At 41.0% G+C, this 18,854-nt stretch overlaps 1 protein-coding gene across 1 annotated transcript; it reads right to left on the bottom strand.

Annotated features, from left to right (window-relative positions):
- Positions 1–5,539: 5,539 nt before the first annotated feature.
- LOC141658913 (uncharacterized) lies at positions 5,540–9,212 on the bottom strand. Its single transcript, XM_074465651.1, has 3 exons — positions 8,919–9,212; positions 5,923–6,846; positions 5,540–5,821 (listed from the first exon to the last, which is right to left on the bottom strand). Exons 2-3 carry the CDS (start codon positions 6,830–6,832, stop codon positions 5,787–5,789), a joined length of 945 nt encoding a protein of 314 aa, XP_074321752.1. The 5' UTR covers positions 6,833–6,846; positions 8,919–9,212; the 3' UTR covers positions 5,540–5,786.
- Between the last annotated feature and the right edge of the window lie 9,642 nt (positions 9,213–18,854).

Genomic DNA, 18,854 nt, shown 5'->3' with positions numbered 1-18,854 from the left:
ACTAGTACGTCCTCCAGCTCGACCGTGAGCGAGTCAGTGGTCCCTGCTGTTGCCACTAGCTCTGCCTTGGTCACCACTGCAGCACCAGTTCTACTTGTCTCAGCGGCAGGGACAGTTTACTCCGCGGCCAGCTCAGCCGGGAGCTCGGTTCAGGCTACACTAGCCACTACTCCTACCGGGCCTTTCTCCTTGCTGGACTGTGGACGCACGCCCCGTTTCCAGCAGCCTGGTATGCTGCCACCGAGGCCACACCAGCAGGCTAGCCAGTTAGCCATCACTTCCAGCCCGTCAGAGGCTGTTGTTACGGGGGAGGGCGCTCTAGCACCTGTACCGAAGATGCCCACGGTACGTTTCACTTCAGAGGCTCACCGGAAATGGTTAGTTGCTTTACTTCGTTGCCCTCTTCACCCCACCCGTTTCCTTGCGCGGACTGACCTAGAGACCTTAGGCATTTATGAGGAGGTCTGTAGTTTGTTGAACGGGACGGGTATGTCGGGTCTGATTACCATGCAGGAGGCCACTATTCGTACCCTTACTTACGAGTTTTTTAGCTCCTATTCTTTTGACACCGACTCCTACACTGCTGACCACTCCAGTTCTTGTATTCACTTTCGACTCCGCAATGAGTCACACCACTGGACTTTGGCCAGGTTTGGGCAGGTTTTAGGCCTAGTTAGTGACGGACCCACCGCCCCACCTCGAGACCTCCTTCAGCCACTCTGGGCTGCTCTTTCTCACACTCCCTTCCACTCACGGAAGGGAGCTCACATTCACCTACCTGCGCCCCGTTACTACTTGTGTCTGTTAGGTGAGACTATTTTTGGGCGCCCTGAGTCCAATAACATGACCAACACTGAGCTAGCCATTCTCGCGGGGTACCTCAACATTGACTACGGTACCCCATTTGTTCTGAACATTGCCTATCTGGTAGCTCAGCATTGGAATGGAATTGGGACTCGGGTCAAGACCGCTATTGTCTACGGCGGGCTAGTTACTAGGATCGCCCGCCACCTTTACCCCACTGACCCCAGGCTCACTGCACCTGATGAGACGGCTTACCTTGACTTAGGAGCCATGACCGACTTTGCCTGGTTCCCAAAGGCGAAGGGGAGTGCGAGGACGTGGAAGATTTGTGGTTCCACGTCTGTTACCTTGTCGTGCTCTACCCTTCCGCCACTTTTACCGCTCTCTACTGCTGCTGAGGGAGCGAGGCCACCTCCACCTACCTACCACCTTACCTTCACCCCTCCTCCTTCTTCTAGGAAGAGGAAGAGGGAGGCCGGAGCATCTTCTAGCTCCCAGGCTCCGACTCAGGCCCAGGCTGGACCGACCCCCACGCCTCAGCCTACACCCACACAGACTCCTACACCTCCACAGTCACTCACTCCACCTCCCATTGACCCGGCCTTCCCGGCCAATTTTGTCTGCCCACCTGTCTTAGAGGCGCCCGAGGTCATGGACCAAGGGCGTCGTGATGCCGTGCTTTCGGATATGTGCAGGTACATTACTGAGATGAGACGGGATATGGCTTTAGCTGTATTCCCGCTCTACGAGTTCCATATCCGAGCCCGGCGACCGATTCCAGAAGGGTGGCCGCATCCTTCCTTCTACCGATACCCGGCGGACGGTACCCTCCACTTCCTTCGACTCGGAGGAGGAGGAGGAGGAGACAATGTAGCACGAGAGGTGCGGTTGCGAGCCGAGCCGAGCGGCAAGACGGCGAGCTTCCAGAGAGGAGGAGAGTGATCCCCCGTTCGTACCCGGTCCGGAGGATCAGCCTGGAGAGGACGACTGAGTCTCCCCCTTGTTTGTTGCTGGTTTGGGGAGACCGTTTTGTTGAGTCAGGAGTACCCGGGAGACGGCGGTGCCGACGACGAGTAGCTACTGGTCTACTCACTTCCCCAGTTTTCTGGCTGGTTTGGGGAAGTTCGTGTTTTGTATGTTCTCTTGCTCTTTTTATTTCGTCTCCTTTATTTTTCTTTTATTGGTTGTATACTCCCATCCCCATATTTTTTGGTGTATCTTTGGAGGACAACGAGGGCGTTGTCCGTTTTGGTTTGGGGAGGGTATTGCATCCTTTTGAGTCTGCATCTGCATTTGTTTTGCATTCACGTTTAATTTTCAGTTTGCATTTGTTGTTTATTTTCATAAAAAAAAAATCAAAAAAAAACCAAAAAAATAGAAAATGTCAAAATTCAAAAAATTTCACGTTTTATTTTTGCATGTAGGTCGAGTCGGAACGGTAGATTCCCGTGATGAAACTGCTCTATAACTTGTCATCTTACTTGAGCCTTGCACTTTCATTGATAGTTATTAGCTGTGTCATACGCATAATCTACGAATTTCTGTTCAAATAATAGCTGACTGTCTAGACTTGACCTATAACTGGCAAACTACTTAAAAATTCTGAGTTTTAGAGCCATAACTGGTGACATTCATGACCAGTTCATTAGGAATTTTGAGAGTAGTACTCCTTGCATAGCATGTTTGTCTCATTTGCACATTTATGACATTCAATTTCTCGTCAAATGCACATATTCGGGTTTGTGGTTGGTGTCACATGCAGGGAGGGTCTTGCAATTTCCCCTTTCTTACATCTTTCACCCATTTAGCTCCACTTTAGCCAAAACTTGCCTTTTTGACCCATTAGCTACATTCCAAACTAAGCCTGCCTAGTCAAGCTAGTTAGTTTGTCCTCTTGTGGTATGTTCCCATTGCAGTTTGGCCTGTCATTCTTGTTGGAGTTGGTGTCTGTATTAAGGAAGGAGAAAAGAAGAAAAAAAAGAGTATTGAAAAAAAAAAAGGAAAAGAAACGTGAAAAGAAAAGAAAGAAAGAAAGAAAAATGAAAAATATGAAAAAAAAACAGAAAAAGAGCTGATAAGCAAAAGAAAGAAATAGAGTTTGCGTAAGATGTTGTCCCCTCTTGTCAGAGTTGAGAAGATGTTCGAAGATGTACAATCGACAAGAGGGTTGGTTGTTTCAGTTAGTTGCTTCAGACGATGTGTTTAAAAAAGGGAACTTTGTGACCGTCTGACTCCTCCACTCTTATTCTTTTATCATTTTTTGAGGAGATTGTGTTTGAGTCTAGTGAGTTTTGTGCCAAGTGAAGGGCACTAGCACTTAGTCTTTCAGTCAGTTTGAGATCCGGATGGTTTATTATGGTCCTGTTAGGAACTAGCTTGACGCTTTTACCTCCACATTTCCATAACTTGTTTTGCCCTTTCTCACCTGAACCTCACTATTCCCATATTATTTGCAAACCCTCGGCTGTGACGGACATTATTGGTTGGAGTCTGTGCATTAGTACTTGAATTGTCTTTCATTTTTGTTGCATGCATGCTATGTAGGTCGCAGTTAGGTGAGTGACTGTCTTTTCTTCTCTCTTTTACATATAACATTTGCCCTTTGCTTCATGAGAGGAGAGTGACCACGTGAGAGTCCGGTTTTGTTGGTCTCGCAAGGTCGATAGGTCAGCTTTATTTCTGAACAGCTTATAATTCGTTTGCGTATTGACTACTTAGCTTTAACTGTTGATTTCTGTTGCATTAAATTGGTTCAAGTAGACAAGTTAAGCTAGCTCTGAGTTATCATTTCCGTTCCATTAGTTTAGTTTTGAGTTTACTCGAGGGCGAGTAAAGGTTTGGTTTGGGGAGATTTGATACGTGCCTAATATATAGTCTTTTTAGCCTATTTCAGCACGTATTTCTATGCTTTTCTATACTGTTTTTATAGTATTTTGCCCCGAATTGGCTACTTTGGTGTATTTTGTCCTTTTTGTAGGAATGATCGCGGAAGTAGCGGAACCATACTCTTTTCCACCCTTTTTGCATGCATTTAGAGGAGACGGGATTGTCCCAGAGTGAGATACTATACTTGGAAGTGTTGTTGCACGCATTACGAGGCATTTTGCTGAAGACGTGAGCTGAATTGAAGACCCAGGTGGTCTATCGAGCTGTTTGGTGGTCGATCGAGTGGTCCCTAAGCTCCCCAAGGCTCGATCGAGCTATTCCTTACTCGATCGAGTAAGCTGCATTCGACCAAGCCCTCGATCGAGTACCCAGATGGTCGATCGAGGAGTTTCTGCTGAGATCTTGGTCGATCGAGTGGTTTAAGCCACTCGATCGAGAGGCTTTCGACTCTATGGGCTTTAATCAGTCCGTGTTTTATTTTTCCGCATAAACACTTTGTGTTTGGCTATTTAACCTATGTTTACTAGGTTAATTAGCATCTTTTTCACTTATCTTTTTATCTATTATTCATTAGACTCTCTAAGTTTTTACAAGAGAACAATTTTCCTACGTTACTTTTATTTTTCGATTGCTACTCTTGCTTCAGGGATTACTTCATTGAATTTCGTGTTCTTTACGCCGGAATTTGCTTGGATTGTAATCTTCTCTTCTCTTAATAATAATTAACTTTCTTGTTGCTTTTAATTCTTGTTTATGTTGTTGTTCTTCCTTGCCCTAATTTCTGTTATTGCGCTTTATATTTATTATTTCATTATGTCTTCTGCTGGAAATTTATCTGCTGTTAGATTAGTTATGAATATGAGTAGCTAAACCCTTTCATGTTGGGATTAGGGGATCTGCGGTAGAATAATGACGACGTAGTGAATGAATTAGACGAATTGACTAAGAGACTCTGTCACTATAGCAATATAACTGTAATTCTCGACCTAGTTGAGTGCACGCTTCTATGTCACCCATTAAACTGGCTACAATTAATCCTGGATCGAAAGATTGGACTAAATAGGCCTGCTATAAACAGTAGACTACCCTAATGAGGACGAAAGTTAAGTTAGAGGTATTTTAGGGTGGGAAGTGGACCGAAAGGACCTTCTGATATCCGTCTCGCATTAGTTCGTCTGAGTCATTTACTGCTAAGTTGTTAAATTACCGTAGTGAACCGAATTCCCGACATGTCCCTCTCTTATTGATAGTTTTAACTCTCTGCTTTATTTCTCTTTCCTTTCAACTCCGTAGTTTAGAACCCAAAAATTTAATCAACCCAATTGTTACTATAGAATTAGAAATAGATAGCTGTAATTGCGTTCCTCCCTGTGGATTCGATACTCGACTGCCTCTACTACATTCTTAGTTGAGACCGTTAGGTTTTATTTTTGACAGGTACGCGACAGACGTGTCACTTGTCAAAGGCTTCACTTTTGTTCTTCATTAAGTAGACATACCCATATCTACTTATGTCATCAGTAAAAGTAATGAAGTAGAGAAAACCTCCTCTAGCGGTGATGGTTAATGGTCCACACACATCCGTGTGTATGAGAGCCAAAACCTCACTAGCTCGTGTCCCTTTTCCCGCAAAAGGTGCACGAGTCATCTTGCCTAAAAGGCAAGACTCGCATGTACCATAAGATTCGAAACCAAATGGTTTGAGCACTTTTGATGAAGCAAGTCTCTTAATGCGTCTTTCGTTTATGTGGCCTAAACGACAATGCCAAAGGTAGGATTCGTTTGGATCACCCTTTTTGAGCTTTTTAGTTTCCATATGATAAACGTCATTAACATAATTTAAAACATAAATGCCTCCAATTGAAATGGCCTTGCCATAAACCACATCATTTAAAGAAAAAGTACAACACTTGTCCTTAATCATAAAACGAAAGCCTTACGCGTCTAACGCGGAAATGGAGATGATGTTCTTAGTTAAAGTTGGTACAAAATAACACTTATTTAAATACAACTCTAAACCACTAGCTAAAGTGAGCACATAGGTCCCTACGGCAACGGCGGCTACTCTAGCTCCATTGCCCATGCGGAGATCCACATCACCTTTTGCTAGTGCTTGCACGTCCCTTATACCCTGCAAATGGTTACAAAGGTGAGAGCCACATCCGGTATCAAGTACCCAAGTGGAAGTACAAGCATAATTAACGTCTATCACATAGAGAGAGGAAATCATACCAATAGGCGTCACACGCCCTTCCTTGAGATCCTCCAAGTATTTGGGACAACTCCTCCTATAATGCCCCTTCCCATTACAATGGAAACATTCGGCCTCAGAGAGCTTGACACTTTTTGCCTTGGGATTGCCATTCACAACGGCCTTCCCCTTTCCCTTGTCAATTTTCTTTGACGATTTCTTGAATTGGGACTTTTCTTTTCCCTTTCCTTTCTTGACTCCAAGAGACATGTTCTTTAACTTCATGGTTAAAACATCTCCCTTTTCACTCCCACTAGCCTCCATATCCCTCTCCGCTTGGGTGAGGAGTGCATGAATTTCATGGTAACTCTTATCCATGTCATTCATATTGTAGTTTACCCTAAAGTGGGCAAACTTGGTGGGGAGTGAGTGAAGGATACGATCCACCACAAGAGTCTTAGGAATCTTACACCCTAGACGCTCTAGGATGTCAACATATTCGACCATTTTAAGGACATGGGGACCAACCTTTTGGCCCCTCTCAAGCTTAGCTTCAAAGAAGCGTGCCGCCGCATCGTATTGACGGACTTTAGGTGTTTGTGAAAACATAGTGATCATACGAGTGAATATCTCGTAAGCATTTAAAGAAATGCATGATAGCTTGAGCTTTGGCGATATTGACCATATCAACACATTCTTGATATCATTCAACATCCTCACATAGTCATCATAGGCGGTCCGCACCGCCGATGAAGCTCTTGCACCGGGCTCGATAGGAGGAGCATCGGTCAAGTAAGTGAGCACATTGTCGGACAACGCGGCACTTTTGATGTTGGATTCCCATTCAAGAAAGTTACTACCGTCATCTTTTAAAATACATTTGTCCATTACGGACCTTAGCCATGAATCTTTGCCTAGTGAAGTAGTCGATGGAGTGGATGAAGTTGCCATTGCGAATTAAAATGCTACAACAAAAAGGAAAAATTAACATTCATTGTTTTAAAAAATTACTTGTAAAAATATGTTTAGCAAGTTTTAGCATTTATATAATGACCTCCCACTAAATTATATAAATGATTCCAAGACCCAAAGTTTAAACAAAAATGAGCATCGCTTGGGCGAAACATCCCATAATTGCGTAAATTCGGTAAGTCACGTTGACTAATTCTACCTCTAGAACTCTTGGTCGACAAATTTCCTCAAATTCATCTACTAGCCCCGGAACACAAGACCGTCTTATATCCCGTTGAGTCCAACCAATTTTGGCGTGTGATAACCGCTTACCACCCTACTTACCCAAGGTAAAAAGAGAACACCCCGCTTGGGCGAGCGTGGCTCTAATGAACAAGAGATTCATAGGTGTTACTAATTGGTAAGGCTAATCTCAATTTTAGTTATGTGAGAGATCTTGTCAATTTAGTCATAAATTCCTTATAAGTGAATTAATTCAGTGAATGTAAATGACGTGAATTGACAACCGCGAAAAATAAAATGCATGTGAATGGCGATTTTGGCATGCGCGAAAATAAAACAAGCAAACATGTAAGCATATGAATAAATCCTAGTATGGCCTCCTAGTTAATAAACAACTAGTCTATTACATTTCGGAAACCAACTCCTTGGTCCCTTGCCTCTTCATTCCTTAAGTGGCTCTTCCTTGTGGGATTTGGAACACCTTCCAAAAATAGACTAAAATCTCGTTGTAATCCGTCTTTTGAAACGCCGGTAAAATAACTATTACAAATTAATTACATAGCTATTCCTATTATACATTAATTAATAAAATGAATGAAACTATTAATTAATTACAAACCGACGATACGAGATCGTATTTAATTACAAACAAATCGATATTCCCATTCATTTCGGGTAATAACGATTAAAAATTAACTAGGCCATACTAGGTACAAAAGATAAATACTTTAAATAAATGACAATCATTCATTCAACTTAAATAAATATGCTTAAAATGCTGTAAATATGATGCCAAAATCGCCCTACCTATCTTCATTGGTATCCATCTCGGTTTTGTGGATTTAATCGATTTTTAACATGTAAAAATCAATAATTAACTCTTAAATCTCATTTAAGTCCAAACTAATAGTCCAAACTGTTTTGAACCTCAAACTTAGTCCTCACTAATTTTATGACAAATTATTAGTTTGGTTTGGTGATAATTTGCTAATTAAATCGGAAAAATCATAATATTTAAGTAAAAATCCAAAATAATTGAAAAATTACCCAAACAATTGAAACAAAAATTTTTAGTATTCTGGAACACTCCCAAGAACACCAAAAAGTCATAAAAATTGCCCAAAAATTTCGGATAAATTTTGTGAAGAAAAAGATCGATATTTATCGGTTTTTAACCACTAAAACCAATAAACATCAAAACAAAGTGAAAACACACATGCAAAATTACTTTTGACATTTAAATAATATACTTAAATTTAAATAAATTTATCATGGGCAGAATCCAAAAATTCCAAATTATGATTAATTAATTGGACTTTTATCGACTTTTTACTCAAAAAATCAATAAACATGCAAAAATTCGAACCAACCTTCAACCTTTTGCATACAATCAGTAGAAAATATGCATGAACTACCATAAAAAAAGCCATGCACCGAATCAACATTTAACTAATTTTAGTCAATTTTTCACTAAAATGCGACATTTTGACTCGGTTTTCTACCAAAAATCATTAAAATTAGCAAAATTACTTGACAAATCACCAAAAAATTCCACAAACCTTTTGAGATCAGTAGGTATGCATGTCCCAAAAATTTCGTGCCAAAACCTCTTTTAACACAATTTTTGAGTTTTTACTAATTATCTCATAATTCATAAAAATGCTTAAAATCAACATGCAAATTACAAGCCTAAGCTCTGATACCACTTGAAAGATCATAGATCCATATTAGACTCTCTAATAAAATAAATTTATCTCATAAATTGTTGTTTATGTGATCTATGTAACATGCATGCTAATATGAAAGCATAAAAACAAAGTATAAGGAAAAACAATTTCCTTACATTGAATATGAGGTAAAATGGGCACAAATTAGTTCTCCTTACTAATTTGTTCTTGAGCTAAAATGATGTGGATGATCCTCCTTGAAAAACTTTCAAATAGAAAGTCTCCTCCAAGTAGCACCCAAGAACTACCCAACAATATTAATAAGTATGAACTAGTAACTTATTAATATGTGCCCTTGATAATAATACTAGTAATATTACTAACTATTCTTAGTAATAATTGTATACTAGAGAAATGATGTAGAGAGATGGAAGAGGTTTTGTTCACATGCAAAATGAATGAATTGTGTAAGAAAGATGGAGTGAACAAATGAACAAATATATGGAGTGTAGAAATGGGAAAGGAAGTGGCGGGTGGAGTTGGCTCTAGTGGACAATTATTTGTTTTATAATTTTATCTTACATCACATGCAAAATGTAGTATAAGACATATATTATGGTAGTATACAAAATAAGGTAAAATGATTATGTGAGTAATCATCCATTAAACTTATTTTACACGGTCCACATGACCATATACGGGTCCATGTTGGTTTTTATATTTGTCGCACAAATCCGTGTAATTTTCATTTTAAATATCGTATCATGTTTAAATGCTTCCATAATAAATTCGTCCAATTCACTCCGTAAATATACGTGTACCACTACACATATTATTTACGTACTAATATTAATCACATTAATCAATTAGTACAATTTTAGTAAATTAACAGTTAATTAAGTAAAACCCGTTTCCCAAAACTTATTATTTAATTATCGCATAATTAAATAATAACTGCCGCTCCTCGAGTTCGCAACTCGAAATCTCTCTAATAAAAATCGACTAACCTCTTAGTCTATAAATCAAGGGACTAAATGAATTGTATCTCATACAATTAATTAGTTATCAATTGGGGTTCGTTCCTTTAGGTGTGACCGAAAGGGGTCAGTTGATCACCGCCGTCTCACGACAATAACGTCAAACTCTAGTCAGCCAACCGTTATCGATTTACGTTAATCAACTGACGAGGATCAAATAATTAAATATCTGATGATATTCTATTAATGAGATTTATTATGTTAACGCACTATTGTGGAGGACACTAACTCCAACAGAAAGGACTCGATCGAGTGAAAATCTTACTCGATCGAGTAAACCGGAAATTGAACAGCTCGATCAAGGAGTCCAAACCACTCGATCGAGTGAAATTGCTGACGAAACTGTTCGATCGAGTGGTGTTTTTGCTCGATCGGACACTGCTGATAATAAAGACCTCGATCGAGAGCATGCTAGTGCTCGATCGAGTGAAATCTCTCCTGAAAGACCTCGATCGAGAGGTAAGAAGTCTCGATCGAAGGATAAAGAGCTTGATCCATCCAACACGTTGGAAGAAAGGAACAAAGGGCTCGACATACCTACTACCGTGCCCTTTCCGGGGCGATTACAGAACACGAAGGCCAATCAACAGTTGGGTAAATTTGCCGAACTCCTGAAAAGCTTGCAAGTCACTGTTCCGTTCGCCGAATTGCTGACACAGGTACCCTCTTACCTTAAATTTATGAAATAAATTTTATCACGTAAGAGGCATATTAATGATTATGAGACGGAAGCTTTGACCGAGGTAGGGACTACCCTAGTTCAAAATAAGTTACCTCCCAAACAGTCAGACCCGGGTAGTTTCTCGATTTCGTGTCATATAGGTACCCACTTGATTAATAACGCGTTATGCGATCTTGGCACTAGCGTGAGTGTCTTACCCGTGTCTCTTGCCAAGAGACTTGGTTTGACTAAGTTTAATTGCACGAACATGACTGTACAGATGGCCGACCGTAGTATATCACGGCCGTTAGGTGTCATTGAGGATATACCCGTTAAGATCGGGAGGTTCTTTGTTCCCGTTGATTTCATTGTGCTTGACATCCCCGAGGATACTCACACCCCTATTATTTTAGGGAGACCATTTTTATTCACTGCTCGTGCAGTGATTGACGTCTGGGGCAAGACATTGACTTTCCAGGTTGGGGACGAGGAATTGACATTCCATCAGTCTAAGTCCCGAAGGGCTCCCATACAAGCCCAGCCTTGCAATGCCCTTTCCATCACTAACCCTCATATTGACACTCCAGATGAAAATTTGGAATTTTGTACTGCTATTGTGACCCCTCCGCCTCAGATTGAGAGCAAAAAGAAGGAGAATTCGTCTATTTTCCTTGCCGCAGGTACAGATGAAATAAGGCAGGAGTTGTCAACGGTCATTGTGAAATTAAAATCAGTCAAAGTGGGGATGATAATGTCAAAGCTGGTGAGAAAGGAATAAGGACGAGAAAAGTTCGTGTGTATGTGGACGTCAACTATTCTCCTCCTACTGATTCAAGTACAAGCTCCTAGAGAATGAAGAGGACGGTTAATGTTACTGAAGTGATGTCCTCCAGTCAGAAGCCTTCCGTGGGGCTACTGAATTGTTTTGAGGAGCGGAGAATGCCCCGTGTAACAAATTGTAAAAACTAATTTTAATTTCCGTTGAATTTGTTTTATTGCTTTTATTAGGATAATTAGAATTTAAACATTTTTAGCGTAGTTAGAAAAACTATAAACTGTTACTTTTTATATTTGGTATATTAGGATATGTTTGCGAGTGTTTTTATGCAGGTTTGGGGAGATTATACGCAATTTCAAGGACTTACACGAGGAAAAGCACTCGATCGAGTACTTTTTGTACTCGATCGAGAGGATTATGCTCGATCGAATGGCTACAGAGTGCTCGATCGAAAGCAGCTAAATAGGGGAGTACTCGATCGAGTATATTTTTACTCGATCGAGTGGATTTCATACCAGAGCTCTCGATCGAGTGGTTTAAGATCACTCGATCGAGTGAATTTTCAAATGCCGCACAGGAAGTGTCTTCTAAACTTCCTATTTTCCTTCCCTTTTCATTATTTCATTTCCTCTTTCATTGTTTAACCCCTTATTGCGATAAAAACCCCCAAAACCTCCATTAATCTTGCCCTTCTACCAAATCCAACACCTACAATTTGTTCATTGCTAATTAATCGTCAATTTCCCCTTATTTCCCCTTTGAATTTCGTTGTTTTTCGCGGTCAATTGAGGATTCTAGGGTTTGCGGTTTCTGGGTTCGAAAAATCGCCATTCTTGCTTAATTTGTGTCGATTAATTGCTCTTTGTAGGTTGCTATTGATCACGTAAGCAATTCCTATTCTTCATTGTCTTTTAATTGCATTAATTTTTGCTTTTTATGAAGAAAATTGGGAATTAGGGTTTCGGGTAGACGATTTTGGTCGAAAATTTCGACCATAATTGTGATTTTCTACTTAACTTGATGATAATTTCCCTTACCTCATCGATGTTCACTTGTTGTTTCGAATTTTTGAGATAATTTGTGCTTAGGGTAAGTAACAGTCGAAATTTTCGACTGAATTCTGGGATTTTGTTGCTGTCATCTGCTTAATTTGCTTCAATTGATATCTGTTTCCCTCTTCCCCGTCATTGATTATTTGCCAATTCGAATTTTTGAGGTAAAATTTGGGAATTAGGATTGCTAAGTCGACAATTTCGACTGATTATCTGCCCTATTTGACTAGGATGGACAGTAGCTCTATGCCTTCTACCAGTACGACTGTTAGTTCGTCCTTGTCTGAGACGGTGGTCCCTGCTGCCACCACCGCCTCCGCACCTACTAGTACCACAACCTCTACTTCTGTGTTCCTTGTTACTGCTGCTGGCACCGTTTTTGCTGCTGCTAGCTCTGTTTCAGCCTTTACCTCCGCCACAGCCACTGCTGCTAGCACTGCTGCTAGCCCTTCTTCCTCTGTAGCGGTCTCTGCTGCTTCTTCTATTGTAGCCTCAGCTAGTACTTCAGGTACGGTGACCACCCCTGCTGCGTGGTCACCCGCAGTCACAGCTGCTTACCAGGCGGCTCTAATTCCTCGTCCCGTCGAAGGACGGGCTTCTACTCCAGGTTCTAGAGGTCGGGGTCGTGCACGAGCTACACCTGCTACTGGCCGTGTTACCATCCGAGGGGACGACTCCCTCGATTCGCACCCCAACTACCCCCCAGGTATTTTTTGTTAACGGTATTCATCGCACTAGATTTTATGCTTTAGTAGACCGTGACCTTCTCCCGACTCGCTTTTTGTGCTGTACGTCACTTAAGAGGCTTGGTATCTACGAGCCGGTGTGTGAGATTCTGAGGGGTACGGGGATGGCTAGACTTGTGAACATGAGTGTCTACACTTTCAGGGAGCTAACCCTTGAGTTTTTCAACTCCTTTACCTTCTCCTCCGGGGCACACGCCGCTGACCCTACCTGTGCTTCTGTGTCCTTCCGGTTGTACAACCGGACCTTTTCTTTGACTTTGGAGGAGTTTGGTACTCGACTAGGCCTTTCCTTTAGAGGCGCCACTGCCGCTCCTAGGAAGGTCCTCCGTCAGCTTTGGCGGACTTTGGCACAGACCCCCTTCGAGGAGCGACGTCTCGCTCAGGTCCACCTTCCCCCTGCCATTACTTCCTGCGACTGATGGGGAGTATTATTTTTGGCCGAAAGGAGCCAAACAACATCACTAACACCAAGCTTTCTATTCTGGCCGGCTACTTGAACATTGACACCGAGGGTCCCTTTACCCTCAACATCGCTTACTTGACCTTCCGGTACTTCCAGGCTCAGGGGGAGAAGACCACGGGCACCATTGTCTGTGGTGGCATAGCCACCTTCCTTGCTCGTTCTCTCCTCCCTACCTTACCTCGTGACTTACCGTACATACCGGGAAATAGGTTCCTGGACCGGGCATCTATGTTGTCCATGACTTGGCTGACTTCTGACCACCAAACTTGGAAGATCAGTGGTTCCTTGTCCGTAGACCTTCCTTTCACTACCCTTCCTCGTCTCGTCCCCTTGCCCACTGTCGCACGGGGTATTTTACCACCACCGTTACCCATGTACCACCTACAGCTCCGTCCACCTACAACCTTGCCCTTCTAGGAAACGGCATCGACTTGAGATCGGAGAGGGATCCACACCTCCTAAGGGTGGCCAGACTTCCACGACCACACCTACCCCGATCCCTACTCCTACTCCTACTCCTGCGCCCGACCAGGCACAACCGGTTCTTCCGGCTAATTTTGTTTGTCCTCCATCCTTTGAGGCGTCTGCGGTCATGGACCAAGGGCGCCGTGATAGTTTGTTGCTTGAGATGGCAGAGAGACATGCTCGTATGGAGAGGGACATAGCTCTCACTTTGTTCCCTATGTACGAGTATCACATGAGGCGACACCGTCCGATTCCAGAGGGTTGGCCACACCCTTCCTTCTACCGGTATCCAGCTGAGGGGTACCCGGAGTCTGCTAGTGAGGAGGAGGAGGAGGAGGACGAGGACCCAGTGGCGGCCGCAACGAGAGCTCAGAAGGAGCAGAGGAGGAGAGAGCAGGAGGCGGACTCGAACTACACTGTGATGGTGGAGGACGTGACAGAGGAGGCTGACGAGTAGTTACTGGTCTACTCACTTCCCCAGTTTTCAGGCTGGTTTGGGGAAGTTCGTGTTTTGTATGTTTATTCTCGCTCTTTTATTTCTTTGGTCTCCTTTTTATTTTATTATTTTTCATTTCTTGGTTGTATATTCCCGTTCTCTTGCATATATCTGCTGGTGTATGCTGAAGGACAACGAGGGCGTTGTCCGTTTTGGTTTGGGGAGGGTAATGCAACCTTTGAGTCTGCATTTGCATTTGTTTTGCATTCACGTTTCTATTTTCCAGCTTGCATTGTATTTATTTATTTCATTAAATCATAAAATCCAAAAAAATTTGAAAATTTCAAAAAATTAATAAAATATTCACGTTTATTTTTGCATGTAGGTTGAGTCGGAACAGTTGATTTCCGTGATGATATTGCACTTTAACTTGTCATTTTACTTGAGCCTTGCACTTTCATTTACGGTTATTAGCTGAGTCTTACGCATAATCTACGAGTTTTTGTTCAAATATAGCTGACTGTTTAGACTTGACCTGATAAATTGGCAACCTACTTTACAATTTCTGAGTTTTAGAGCCTTATAACTGGTGACATTCATGACCGGTTTATATAGGAATTGAGAGTAGTACTCCTTGCATAGCATGTTCATCATTTTTGCACTTTTATGACATTCGATTTCTTGTCAAATGCATACATTCGGGTTTGTGGTCGGTGTCACATGCAGGGAGGTGCTTGCAAATTTTTCCCTTTTCTTACATTTTTCACCCATTTAGCTCCACTTAAGCCAAATTTAGCCTTTTTGACCCATTAGCTACATCCAAACCTGAGCCTGCCTAGTCAAGCTAGTTTAGTATGTCTTTTGCGGTATGATTTTCCGTCTGCGGTTTGGCCCGTGTGTATTTTGACTGGAGTTGGTGGAGTATGAATTGAAAAAAAAGAATTGAAAAAAAAAGGAAAAAAAAGGAAAACGTGAAAAGAAAAAGAAAAAAAAAAGAATATGAAAAATAGAGTCAGACGTGTGAAAACCAGAAAAAGAAGAAAAAAATTGAAAAAGTTATTAATTTGTTTTATTTTATTCATTAAGACGGTATTAAAAAAGGGAAGTTTGTGACCGTCTCACTCCTCCGTTCTTATTCGTATATTTTTGAGGTGATAGTGTAATTGGATGGTGAGTTGTGTTCCAAATGAAGGGAACTTGAGCTTTATTTTTCAGTCAGTTGAGATTCGGACGGTCTTATATGGTCCTGTTTAGGAACTAGCTTGACGCTTTTACCTCCACATTTCCATAAATTGTTTTGCCTTTTCTCACCTGAACCTCACTATTCCTATACTATTTGTAAGCCCTCGGTTGTGACGGACATTATTGGTTGGATTGTGTGCATTAGTACTTGAATCGTCTTTCATTTTTGTTGCATGCATGCTATGTAGGTCGTGATTTAGGTGAGTTTTCTCTTTCTCTCTTTTACATATAATTCACCCTTTGCTTCATGAGAGAAGAGTGACCACGTGAGAGTCCGATTTTATTGGTCTTGCAAGGTCGATAGGTCGGCTTTATTTCTGAACAACTCATAACTCGTTTGCGTATTGACTGCTGTAGCTGTAATCGTTGGTTTTTGTTGCATTAAATTGGTTCAAGTAGACAAGTTATAGCTAGCTCTGAGTTATCATTTCCGTTCCATTAGTTTGCATTTAGTTTACTCGAGGACGAGTAAAGGTTCGGTTTGGGGAGATTTGATACGTGCATTTTGCATAGTCTTTTTAGCCTTATTTTGCATGTATTTCCATGTACTTTTGTACTGTTTATATTGCTTTATGCCCCGAAATGGCTACTTTGGTTCGTCTTGTCTATTTTGCAGGAATGAACGTGAAAGTAGTAAAATCGTACCATTTTCGTCCTGTTTTGCATGCATTTTGAGGTGACGGGATTTTCAGAGCGAGATACTGCATTGGGATGTGTGAAGGAGTGGTCTACGAAGCAGTCGGCTACGAGTTGGAGCTGTTTCAGAGGAAGAACACTCGATCGAGGATATTTATTAGTCGATCAAGTGGTTTTATTGGCTGAGGCGGCGATCGAGTTGTTTATCCTACTCGATCGACAATGCTGGAAATCAGAGTTACTCGATCGAGTAACAATTTTGGTCGATCGAGTAGTTTACTCATAGAAGTCCTCGATCGATTTGTTTCAAACCGCTTTCGATCGAGTGGTTTGATGTTTCACGGGCCTTAATTAGTCCGTGTTACTTATTTTTAGCTTATGGACTTAGTTTTCTATTTAATCTTTCGATAACTAGGTTTTAATGACGTTTGACACATCTCTGAATTACGTTTAACTTCTACACTCTCTTTTCTTAATCTCTCCCTTAACAACTTTCACTGTAACTTTATTTTGGGATTATTCTTGCTCGGATCCAGTGTTTTTTACGCCGGAATTCTCGCGATTGTAATCCTTCTCTTCTTTTAATCTTAATTTAATTATTGTTTGCTTCAATTCTCTTGTTTTGTTCTCTTTAATTTCTGCCCTAATTAGTTTATGCACATTTATTATTGTTATATCATGTTTGTTATTAGTTATTTCATTATATTCGATATTGACAACAACAATAGTATGAGTAGCTAAATTATTTCATGTTGGGATTAGGGGATCTATGGTAGAAATGTGACGATGTAGTGAGTAGGTTAGATGGCTTATTTGTGAGTAGACCTGGCAAACAGATCGGGTCGTGTCGGGTTCGTGTTCGTGGCACATGTAAACGGGTCACAAACCCTTCAACCTAAACCCGACCCGTTTAAATCTCGTGTCGTGTTCGTGTCGACCCACTTACATAAATGGGTCATCAAGCCTCAACCCTAACCCGCTAATATCGTGTCGGGTTCGGGTCGTGTTTTCGTGTCATGTCAATATTTGGAAAGTTTTAAGTATATTTATGTGATGAAAGATAAAAAAAATTAGGATTAATTTATTAAACAGGTCATTCGTGTCGGGTTCGTGTTTAGAGAGCTCAACCCAAACCCGACCCAATTAAATATCGTGTCGTGTTCGTGTCGACCCACTTACATAAATGGGTCATTGAGCCTCAATCCAAACCCGTTAATTTCGTGTCGGGTTCGTGTCGGGTTTTCGTGTCGTGTCATTATTTGCCAGCTCTATTTGTGAGACTTTGTCCCCATGGCAATTTAATTGTATTTACCGACTTAGTTGAGTGCACGCTTCTAAGTTACCCTTTAATCTGGTTAAATTTATTCCTGGATCGGCAGATTGGACTAAATAAACCTGCTATGAACAGTAGACTACCCTGACGAGGACGGAAGTTAAGTTAGTGGAAATCTAGGATAGAAAATGGACCGGAAGGACCTTTCAATATCCGTCTCGCAGTAATTCATCTAAACTATTTGCAGTTGAGTCATTAGGCTACCATAGTGAACCGAAATCCCGACATGTTCCTTCTTTATTGATCATCTTTATTACATTTTCTTGCTTTTACTGCTCTTTCTTTACTACTATTTCCTTTAATCCTTTATTTAGTTTAGAAACCAAATTACAACCCCCTATTTGTGACCAAATAGACGGACCTTTTACAGATATCTTGCGTCCTTGTGGAGATCGACCTGACTTCCCTAGCTATATAGTTAGTTTAGTTGGTTATTTTTGATAGGTATACGACTGCCCTGTCAACTACAGCCGTACTAAATAATTTTTATTTATATCATTAATCCTAAGAAAATTAAATTTATTTTTCCGAATTTAAAATATACTCCCTCCCATCCACTCTTTTCTTCCCTATTTCCTAAAACGGATTATTCAGGTTTTCTTCCTCTTTCCTTTTTGGGAAAGTTTTTATTAATATTATATTCATATCTCTCCACTCATCAAACCACACCATATCATTTATTAATGTTTAATTCTAATTATTTCTACGTCTCTCCAATAACCAAACTCCACTCATCTCTTTTATTAATATTTAATCCTAATTATTCATACATCTCTCTAATTACCAAACCCCACCCATATCTTTATCAATATTATACTCCTCAGTCCTCACCCTTAATTTCCGTGCCCACTTCAAAGAGGAAAAAAAGAGTGGATGAGAGGGACTAGGAAGTATGATCCAATTATACCATGTAATGTTTATCTCGATTAAAATATTGATACCTCATTATCGCTAATAAAAATACAAATGAATATGTTATACGACACTAGTACAAAGAGAGTCTGAGACATACTATTATACTAGTACCAAAAAATAGACTTTTTAATTAAAATATCTCGACTAATATGCTGTAATTTTTAAAAAATGTATTTTTTCGATTTAAAAAATGGTAGAAAAGAAGCACTAGAAACTATTTTTTAACTCGTATTCAACCCAAACCCAACCCATGACCTGACTCATATTCTTACCCGACCCGTTTAACAGATCTAAGTGTAGACCTGTCAAATTCTGACCCGGCCCGTTTTTTCTAGGGTCATACCCGAA

The sequence above is a fragment of the Silene latifolia genome, chromosome 6 (assembly GCF_048544455.1).
Source record: "Silene latifolia isolate original U9 population chromosome 6, ASM4854445v1, whole genome shotgun sequence".
Classification (NCBI taxonomy): Eukaryota; Viridiplantae; Streptophyta; class Magnoliopsida; order Caryophyllales; family Caryophyllaceae; genus Silene; species Silene latifolia.
This window is presented reverse-complemented; position numbering and strand designations above follow the sequence as displayed.

Excerpts from the sequence above, each read along its gene's own strand:
- LOC141658913 (XM_074465651.1), bottom strand. The coding sequence starts at position 6,832 with ATGGCAACTTCATCCACTCCATCGACTACTTCACTAGGCAAAGATTCA. Across the intron at positions 5,822-5,922 it reads AGGGCGTGTGACGCCTATTG|GGTATAAGGGACGTGCAAGC; the intron begins GTATGATTTCCT and ends AACCATTTGCAG.